We start from the raw sequence: 10,636 nt of genomic DNA, 5'->3' as shown, positions 1-10,636 counted from the left end.
TTAAAACTTTTTACTTTATGGCTTATTAGTTCTTTCTTTTAATTAAACTTGTAATTAAATCAATAAACCACAAGGGTGTAAATTTGAAACTTTCAAAATTAGGGTTTTAGAAATTAGACTTTCAAAAATTAAACTTTTAATCAAAATTTAAATTCCAAAACTTGAGAACAAGTTTTGAAACTTTTTCAAAACATCAGCAAGAACATTCTAGATCAAATTACAAATAATAATAATTAACCAATTAATTAGTAATTATCTAAATATGACCTAATTCAATTTCTTGCAAGATAATCTGTCAAATAATTCAAATAAATCAAGTTTATCGCATAAAGAAATGATTATCTAATTAATTTTACAGTTATCTTTTATTTTGAGAAGGATATCTTTTAAATTAAACAATTAATTTAACCTAATCCCTTAAATCCCCTAGAATTCTAAAATATGGGGTGGGATAATTCAAAATCTTTAATTACCAAATTTAAACATTTAAAGAATAATTACAAGATATGACATTTTCTAAATCCCTAAAATTTAGGATCTAATCTTGTGGAAGGAGGCAATTTCGAAATTCTAGGGTTAGACAACCCTAAAATCGAAATCGTGGGGCCAAAGAAAAAGGTTTAGGAAATCTTACCAAAACTTTCGAAATCTAGGGTTTACAAACCCTAATTTTGAAAGTCAAGCCTCCGGGGTTTATTAGCCATAAACCGTAATTGTCATATTCATACATTTGTATCAAACCTAATTGAAAACAAAAACCAAAGGCTTTGATACTACTGATGGGTTTTATACAAACAATCCTATGTGTGCATGCAACCCTAGAGTTGGATCTATGTTTTCACTCATAGTTATACAACTTTATGAACACAAAAAGAAACGTGGCATGCTAGTACTATTTTCGAAATCCACATAGAAGAATTGAATACATACCTTTTGATGTTATATAGAAATAACAACTAATTTCTTGAAACTCCTTAGCTTTGAAAGCAAGTACCACAAGTGTAGTACCTCTAATGGCTCACAAACACCAAGAGCAAGAGGATGACTTAGGAAAAGAGGAGAAGCACCCAAAAATATCTAGAACCCCTAACGAAACTCTTGGCCATGTTTTTGGCGCTCTAGGGGTCCTTAAATAGTAAGGCTATTAGGGTTATCAAACAAGGAAACGCTAATTTGACTGCTTAGGCCCTAAGCAGCCCATGGATTCCTTTAACATATCCCTTGAACGATTTCTAATGGGCTTCCCCATAAAATTCGTCTAACCTATATATTATTAGGTAATCCATAGCCCAATTGCAATCATCTTATAATTACAAATCCAGTCCCCTAAGTTTAATTAATCTCTTTTAGCCACAAAATTAATTCTTAATTAATTATTGACTAATATTAACTAAACAATATGATTTCTCTTTTAATATATTATTCATATAATATATTAATAAATCATAATTAATCTTCTTTCTCCATAAATCATCCTATCAAGTTGCTTTGGTGAAGCCAACCCAAAAGGACCATGCACAATCGGGTCAAGTACATACCAAAATAGTTATGGACTTAGATACTAATCCAACAAGAGAAACACCACCAAAAGACTTAACATAGTATATGCTAATAAAAACATTATCCCTATCTCTCTTTGGCTCAGACTTTGGCTAATATATTTTTGGCTGTTTCTTTCCTTCAACTGAAGTTGCACAACAGAATCACAGTTATGCCCTTTCTTTATCATCACTTTGATGTGTGTTAAAACAAGTGATGTGGAACCTGTACATGTCAAGAAAACTTGATCCCTATCTATCCACCTTTCAAACATATTTTTTACATCTTTCTTTTTATCTGTACCTTTTAAACTTGCATTGAGAAGCATCCAGAAAAATTACAAGATTGTCCTTAACATATATTAACAACACAATATCTTGAAAGAACCATGTTCTTTAAGACACATTACAATAATACACTCAAGTATAACAACGAAGAACAAACAAAGAACAATGAACAAGATAATTATAAAGATACTTTTACTAAGAAAGCGGGTTATAAGATGCATAATGATGTCACATAGACAGTCACAAATACTACATTAGGGTTTCACCATAATGTTGATTATATATGATTACAAAATAACAAAGATCCCATTATGTTAGGGATGTATACCTATCAAAGTATAGGTTTGATCCTAATCACTAAGATTATGGATCAGATATGTATTCCATAAATAAAACGTATAACTTCCTAATATAATAAGATCACTAAGATTATGAAGTTCACGATGACGCTGATAAGCTGGGATTGGCATTGGTGGTTGCTGATACATGAAGTCACCCTGTTAATTTTTCCTACCACACTCTATAAGCATCTGCAGTCAAGCCTCCATCAGCAGCCACATCCAAAGTCTTCTAGATGACCACAACCATCTTTCTATACTTAGTTTACATTTATCTATCTTTGTGTAATACTCTCTATTGTCCAATATGCCTTGCATGGATACTCTTAGAGAGTGAACCACTAGTATTTCTTGAGTCTCTATAAATAGAGCTTATGCTTTATCAATCAACACAAATCTCTCTTTACTCATCTATAAATCTGAATTATCTTCGAGTTTTCCTTACACATCTCATATATTTCTACTCTCTAAAATCTCTCGAACATAACCGATTAATACATCTCTTCGGAGAAATTCATTCGTGACTTTATCACTAAGATTGATCTCACTCACTAACTTGGTTTGAATGCATTCCGTGTTATGAATCAACTTATGTGTTTACTTGATATATCACCTGTCGTCATTTATGTTTCCCTACTTTTCCGCAACTAACTATCTAACTATCTAACATATTAACTTATTATTGTTGAGCTTTTAGATCGTTTGAGATAAACTAATTCCGCAACTATACTTGTTCTAACGTTTGTTCAAGTGTATCTCAAGTTCTTCTCTCAAACGGAACTCTGATTTTTCAAAGGGCCTTCTATACCACTGAAGCTCATTTCTTAAAACAAAAATGGCATAAGCACTTTCTCTAAATGTTTCCAACAGTGTTGGTGGCTCAAATCGAGCTCCAATATTGGTTGCAAATGAATATCATCACTCGTCTCAAAGAATGGAAAGAAACTTAAGGAGACTTGGTAGAGATGTATGTCGATCTGTTGAAGAAGGACCACATGTCCCTGTTCTTACACATGGTTAAACTAATGGCGCCATAGCCAGACTAGGAGGAGGACAACCAATCATGAACCGTCCCACCAAGGATGATCTCGATAAAATGGAAAATGATGCTGTTGCTTTTTATGAAATCTCTTGTGGAGTTGCTCCTAACAACTTCGACATTATCATAAACTGTAAATCAGCAAAAGAGATCTGGGATGTTCTCAAGAACTTATATGAAGGCTTAGAACAAGCTCAAGATAAGAAGCTCACAACTGCACTTATTGAATTAAACAAATTCAAGGCTCATGCTGGTGAAACTTTAGAGGGCTCCTTCAAAAGGTTCAATTTTATAGTTATTAAGTTATAAAATGCTAGCACCATCCGCACTAACCATGAAACAAACCTTTAATTTCTCAACGGGTTAGGAAGATATTGGACTATTGTAGTTCAAGGAGATAGAAAAATTCATTCCCCGTCTCTCTATAAGTTATATGGAGAATTGCAAGCATAAGAATCCACCATACTCAAAGACTATGCTGACATCGGAGGGACACTTCCTCTTGTAGACAAGCTCCTCACAACCAGTCATACTCTCCCTCGTATGATACTATACTGCAGTCATATGACGCTGACTTATAGTATGATGATGAAGAAGAATTTCAGAAGGCTATTGCTCTAGTTAGTAAACAGTTCAACCGACTGCCACCTCACTCAGAGTTTTACTTGTTTGGGAGCATCATTATTCTTAGGAGTGACTTTTTTCTTGGTGTTACGGGGGCCTTGACAAGCTGAGGCTAGCTGTTTGAGTCTTTGAGACAATGACAGGCTGGAGAGAGTAGTGGATGATGGGACTGCAATACTACTTGGGTCAGTGATTTCGGATGTGTTTTGAAGAGGCGGGGTAGGAAGGTATGGGTCAATGATTGGTCCAATGAATATGCTACATGGCAAAGGATGGAACTCTAAGCATCGTCAAACAGGTAAAACTCATGATCCGAACTCTAAACTATAACATGCATGACTGTCAATCTTTCATAGACAATCTTAATGACACATGTGCTACCGTCCTTTCAGACTACAACAAAGCCTTATATGCGAAGAACATAGCATCCTAAGAGATGTTTCATGTGAGAGGACAACCGGACAACAAAAGACTCAAAATAGCTATGTTACAAAGAGATTTAGAGTTAAAAAAAGATGCAAGAATGTTGAGTGAAACACAACTAGAAATAGCTTTGAACCAGAGAGATTTAGCTCAGAGTGAGATTGTACGTTTAAATATTTTAATAGAAAAATTGTTCAATGAAAGTGAAGCTATTGAAAATTCAATTAATAATGGAGCTGTGGACAATACATACAATTGGGGTTGGTCCAATGGATATCCTACCACAGAGGATTCCTCACCCCGGTTTAACAAAGATCGACTTTATGTCCCTCCGGACCGAGAATTTCATTTTCCAGTTAATGACAAGACTTTTCCCGAAGATATCAGAACACACTTCAGTAGACTCGATAATCTAAGTAATAATTGTGTCATTGAGGAAATTGTGCCTGAGGTTTCAGATCACACATGTGATCAACCTCTTATCTATGGCACACTCAATCCAAATTCCCAGACCTCATCTGTTGTTAATGAAGAAATTGTCATCGAAAGTCCCGAAGTCTCACAGGACTTTCTACCGTTGTCCTCAAAACATAGTGCCTTTAACCGTAGCCATGATTTTCAGAAAAAACCCATTTTTGTCACAACTCAGTCTTATGCTACGAAAACTATGCTTCCTTACCTCTATCCAAAATCAAATGTTCAATGACTCTTCGACCAATTCACTATGAACTACCCATAGAAAATTTGAAGTAGGACAATGTTCTCAAAGCCCTGAATTTTCAAGTTCTGATGAGTCAAGCCCTCGGTGTCAAAATTTTTCAAAGGCTTCCAGGAAACCGTAGTTGAACACTAATGACTACGGATCTCCAAAAACCTTAGCAAAAAAGGCTTTCAAAGAGGATATTCGATCTCGAGGCACAAATCGTCAAATCTTTTCTAAAAACAAAAGACATACCAGATTTCCAAAATCTAAGAGTCCAGAAAAGTTTGTTTTTGCTCACTATTTTTTGAAAAACTCTCCCATCAAGAAACCATGCAAAAAGGAATGTGTAGTTTCAACATCCATTCCTAACTCATATGACAAAACCCAAAAGAAAGAAAGGTGTTTTTAAAACAATGGTTTTCAGATCTATTCCTCTGAAGATCCAAAATGGAAGGGTATCTTACCCACTCCAACACTTTTAAACTCACATCAAAATTTCAACAAATGGAAAAACATTTTACTAAATCCCAAGAAAAGGTCCAAGGTATCTACACGTGCAACATTTTCTTCAAGACAAACATTTTCTAAATCAAACAGCTCACGTGTCAAATCTTACCAACCTCGAACTAGTCACAAATCAACCACACCCTTCCAACCGCTAACCAAACAAAGTGTCAAAACAAAATAAAAATTTTCAAAATGTTATTGTCAATGTAATTGTCAGAAAAACTTTTCTCATGTCAAAACTGATCCTATTTAGAAACCTCATAACTTTTCAAAAAGGCACTACGCTCCAAAGACTCACAAACACCCATGACTAGGATTAAAAGTTGACACGAAACCAGTCCCTGCAACCTCTTTTCATGCATCAATCAAAAACTTATCTATTAACCTAGGCTCCAAACTCGTTTGGATGCCTAAACTAACCATGTAATTTTCAGGCCTTGTGCAAGGAGGAACAAGAAGAAGAATGGTTAATGGATAGTGTCTGCTCCTTTCACATTACGGGAAGGTTAGAATACCTTCAAGATTTCAGGCCAACTTGCAATGGTGGAAATGTCACTTTTGGAAACAATGCTAATGGGATAATTCGAGATTACATTGTTCTCACTACGGGAAACTTCTCTATTCAAAAGGTTGCTTATGTAGAAGGCCTTAAACACAATCTCACCAGTGTTGGTCAACTATGTAAAGCAGGTCATCGTGTTGAATTCGATGACCAATTTTGCTATGTAATGACAAGCGATAGAAGCACTTGTCTGATCAAGTCTAGATCCGAAGGTACTATGTACCCTCTGGATGTGTCTCTGATCATAGGAAAATCGCAGTTATGCTTTCTATCCAATGTCATATCCGAAGTCAGCTGGATATGGCACCGTAAGCTCGCTCATCTTAACTTCAGATACATCAACAACTTGGACACCGGAGAACTAGTCAGAGGTCTTCCAATCCTAAAGTTCAGCAATGATACTATCTGTCCTGCACGTAAGTGTGGAAAGCAATTCAAGGCAAGTCACCCCACGGTGATTGATTCCTTAATTTCTGAACCATTGGAACTCTTCCAAATTGATCTCTGCGGTCCATCTGGTTATTGTGGATGACTTCACACGTTTCACATGGGTCTTCTTTCTTCGAATCAAGTCAGAAACACCGCAGGTGTTAATCAACTTCATCATGGAAATCGAACTTCAGATCTAATTACCAGTCAGACATCTCCAAAGTGATAATGGAACCGAGTTTACTAACCGTCTTGTAAATAGTTTCTTGGTTTCTAAAGGGATTACACACAACTTCTCAGCTCCTTACACACCACAAAAAAATGGGGTAGTAGAATGAAGGAACCACACTCTAGTAGAAGCTGCCAGATCTATGCTCAATTTTGCACACCTTCCTCTCTACTTGTGGGCCGAAGAAGTGGCCACAAACAGTTTTATAAAAAATCGAAGCATTGTGTGTAAACGTCTCAACAAAACACCTTATGAAGGACTTAGAAACTGCAAGCCAAATGTTCGATTCTTTCATATTTTTGGGTGTAGATGCTTCGTAATCAACAAGAGATCACCTTAATAAATTCGCACCAAAGTCTGATGAAGGTATCTTCCTTGGCTACTCTACTAACAAGGTTGCTTATCAAGTTATCATTAGAAGCACAAGGTTGATAATTGAAAGCTTTGATGTGAAGTTTGATGACCATCACATCCACACCTCAGCTCCATCAACTGAAACCACAACAATTCTAGAAAGTGATATTCCTGCCTCTTCGGGTCCATTAAATCTAGTTGAAGTGAACTATGATGATCTCTTTGATCCGGTAGATACATCTAAGCTTTCCGAAGTTCTTGTGTCTCTAGAAGTTCAACAACAACATGCAGATGTATTTGGTCTAACTGCGTCCGAAGAAGTATTGCTAAATACTTCCACCTCACTGGTTGATGGGGGAAATTCAACTCCGGACCAAACAACAACTATCGAGGTTCCAGTACTAGAAGATGTAGCTCCAATCTGTAAAGAGTTTCAACCATCAAATGTTTCTTCGAATTCGGATGACGAAAACATAGAGAACATTGATACAAGAACAGATTCAAGGATTTTTACCCACCCATCCGCAATCCAGGGGGAACCCTCACAGGTCCTATGTGAACTCCCTTCTAGACTCCAGGGGGAACGTTCGCCATCTGCCCAAGATAACTCTGATACCGCCTTCCCAGTTCAAGATAATTCAGCAGGATGTTCTCAAATATAGGGGGAACTGCTGTCTCCAACCACAAAGTCTTCTGACATTGAAGACATTCCCTCCACCACAAATGTTGATCATCTTCAACCCTTTCTACACGTATGGACAAGAGACCATCCACCAGGTCAAATTATTGTCAACCCATCCTCAGGAATCCAGAGTCGATCTTCCAAGGACTTATCCGATCATCGTCACCACGCAGCATTTCTGTCCTCGGTCGATCCACGAACGATCAAAGAAGCTCTACTGAAACTAGACTGGATATCTGTAATGCAAGAAGAGCTAGAAGAATTTAAAAGAAACAAGGTATGGCAGCTCGTTCCAAAACCGCAGGGCCACACCATAGTTTGCACTAGATGGGTGTACATGAATAAGTTGGATGAATCTGGTGTGGTTGTCAGGAACAAGGCAAGACTAGTTGCCAAAGGCTATAGTCAACTTGAAGGCATTGACTATGATGAAACGTATGCTCCGGTAGCACGAATGGAAGCCATTCGAATCTTCTTAGCATAAGCAACACACAAAAACATCAAGGTTCATCAAATGGATGTCAAAAGTGCTTTTCTCAATAGCGAATTGAAGGAAGAAGTTTATCTTCAACAACCTCTAGGCTTCGAAAGTGTTGAATTCCCAGACCAGTGCTACAAGCTTGAAAAAGCAGTTTACGGTCTAAAACAAGCCCCAAGAGCATGGTACGAGACCCTTTCTGAATTTCTTGTCTTGTCTGGTTCCAAACGAGGAGTGATTGACCCCACTTTATTTAGAAAAGCAAATGGTGATCACCTTATGCTTTTACAAATATATGTGGACGAAATCGTATTCGGCTCAACTGATCAAAAGATGGTGGATGAATTTGCTATGCTCATGACTAAAAAGTTTCAAATAAGCATGAATAGCGTGATTAACTTTATTCTAGGACTTCAAGTGAAATAAGTACCTCAAGGGATATTCATTCATAAAGAAAAATACACCTCAGATCTGTTAAAGAACTATTCTATGGACAATTGCTCTTTGGCTAAGGTCCCCATGGCCTTTAGATACAAGATTTCTGCAGATCCCTTAGGCGAATCAGTTGATCACAATACCTATAGAGGTATTATGGTACCCCGCAGGAAATGATTTTAGTCTTCAAGTATTCATAGATGCGGATCATGCCGGATGCAAACTTCATCGCAAGAGCACCTCGGGTGGATGTCAATTTCAAGGTGGAAGACTAGTCCGTTGGTCCTCAAGGAAGAAAAATTATGTGTAATTTTTTACCGCAGAACCTGAATATGTGGTCGTAGCCAGCTGTTGTTCTTAAGTCTTATGGATGATAACACAAATATTGGACTACGGATACAGAATGCTGCTGATACCAATCTATTGTGACTCTGGAAGTGCTATAGCGATTTCTCACAATCCTATTCAGCACTCCAAGACCAAGCATATTGAACGACGGTATCAATTCATCAAAGACCACATCCTAAAAGGTAACATTAAAATAATTTGTGTACATAGTAATGAAGAGATTGCTGGTGTTTTCACAAAGGCACTTGACTCTACAAAACTCAACAGTTTCTTACAAATGTTAGGAATGATGAACCCAAACCCACAATTTTTTTTTGAATTAATAGGTACCGTAGACCATCCTTGATCTTCGTTGCGGTCCTAGTTAAAGTTAATTATGATAGATAGTTTTGTTATATCCTATGTACCACAACCATATATCATACTTATACTTCAATGGTCTTTACTGTTTGTTATTACTAATCCTTGTTCAAGTGTTCCTCTGAGTTCTTCTACCGCAATCATCCATCCGACGACATATTATCCATCAGTAATGAAGTTTCAATCCGTAGTCACCATAATTAATTTTCAAAACTGTTATTTTTAAAAAAAAAATATGATGTGCTATTTAATGATCCTTCATTCGATAGAGAAAATCTCTAAAAAAATAGACATTATTTGTGCATCCGTCTCATTCTTTTTTAATAAACCTAGTGGCAGACCTATTTTAGGTATGATGATAAAAATAAAGATTTTCCAAAATCATATGGTTTTAATATGTCTCTTCCTATTACCCTAAAATATCAAATCCTTTAGAACTTCCCCTTTACCCAATGAATTGATCTCACCCTCACCACATGTTCTCCATACGTGGTCATAAATCTGACATTTCATTAAATGCAAACCTCTTTTTGGTAAATCTCTAAATACAGATTTAATCTTTAGCTTAATCTGTGGCTGAGATTAACTCTCTTAATTTGAAATAAAGACCCAAACGTTTTACCCAAATTCACTTAGGGTAAAATCTTTTCATTATCCCTTAAGCTACTATAAAACCTCTTTCTTCTTCCCAAAGAAACGTTTACACTCTGTAAACCATAAACCTTTCTCTTGCCCCCTATTTTCATTTCTTCAAAGCTTCTTCAAACTTCAACAATGGTAAAATCCGCTGCATCCAAGAAAGACTCCAAAGCCTCTGGATCAGTAAACCCTACTGGTTCAGAATCTGCCTCAACAATCACACCGATGATTGCATCAAGCAACTTCAGGGTTGTGTTTGAAGAACATTCCTCATACAATGCCCCTACAAAACTGATGATCATGTTCCTATCCAATCACCCACTGTTTGGACGCTTCGATTCGTTCACAGACGTTGTTCCTCTTTCAACCCTCTTCAAGTGTGCTTTTTCAGCCTATCGACGACTCGAGAATCTTTAAGAAGTACGTCTTCACCTAGTCAATGATTCTTTGGTTATTCTGACCAAAGAGAAATTTCTCACAGCCATTAACCTTCTTGTTCATCCATCCATCAAGATCTTTACTCCATCGATGTCGAACATACTTTATGCGCTCTACCAAATGGGTTATCAGAAGAAAATCAAAGGAATTGGGGAATTCAAGAAAAATCAGTTGCCTGTGGTCTAGCAATTCATTTTTCATTTCATTATCCACAGTCTATCT

The 10,636-nt window shown here is 36.7% G+C and overlaps 1 protein-coding gene across 1 annotated transcript; it reads left to right on the top strand.

Annotated features, from left to right (window-relative positions):
- The first annotated feature begins 4,263 nt into the window (after positions 1 to 4,263).
- On the top strand, positions 4,264 to 8,200 carry LOC145009722 (uncharacterized). Its single transcript, XM_078968363.1, has 5 exons — positions 4,264 to 4,701; positions 5,895 to 6,461; positions 6,990 to 7,046; positions 7,136 to 7,582; positions 7,697 to 8,200. Exons 1-5 carry the CDS (start codon positions 4,264 to 4,266, stop codon positions 8,198 to 8,200), a joined length of 2,013 nt encoding a protein of 670 aa, XP_078824489.1.
- The last annotated feature ends 2,436 nt before the right edge of the window (positions 8,201 to 10,636 follow it).

This window comes from Lactuca saligna, chromosome 8 (assembly GCF_052625555.1).
Source record: "Lactuca saligna cultivar CGN05327 chromosome 8, ASM5262555v1, whole genome shotgun sequence".
NCBI lineage: Eukaryota > Viridiplantae > Streptophyta > Magnoliopsida > Asterales > Asteraceae > Lactuca > Lactuca saligna.
Note: the sequence above shows the minus strand (reverse complement) of the source record. Positions and strands in the feature narration are given on the sequence as shown.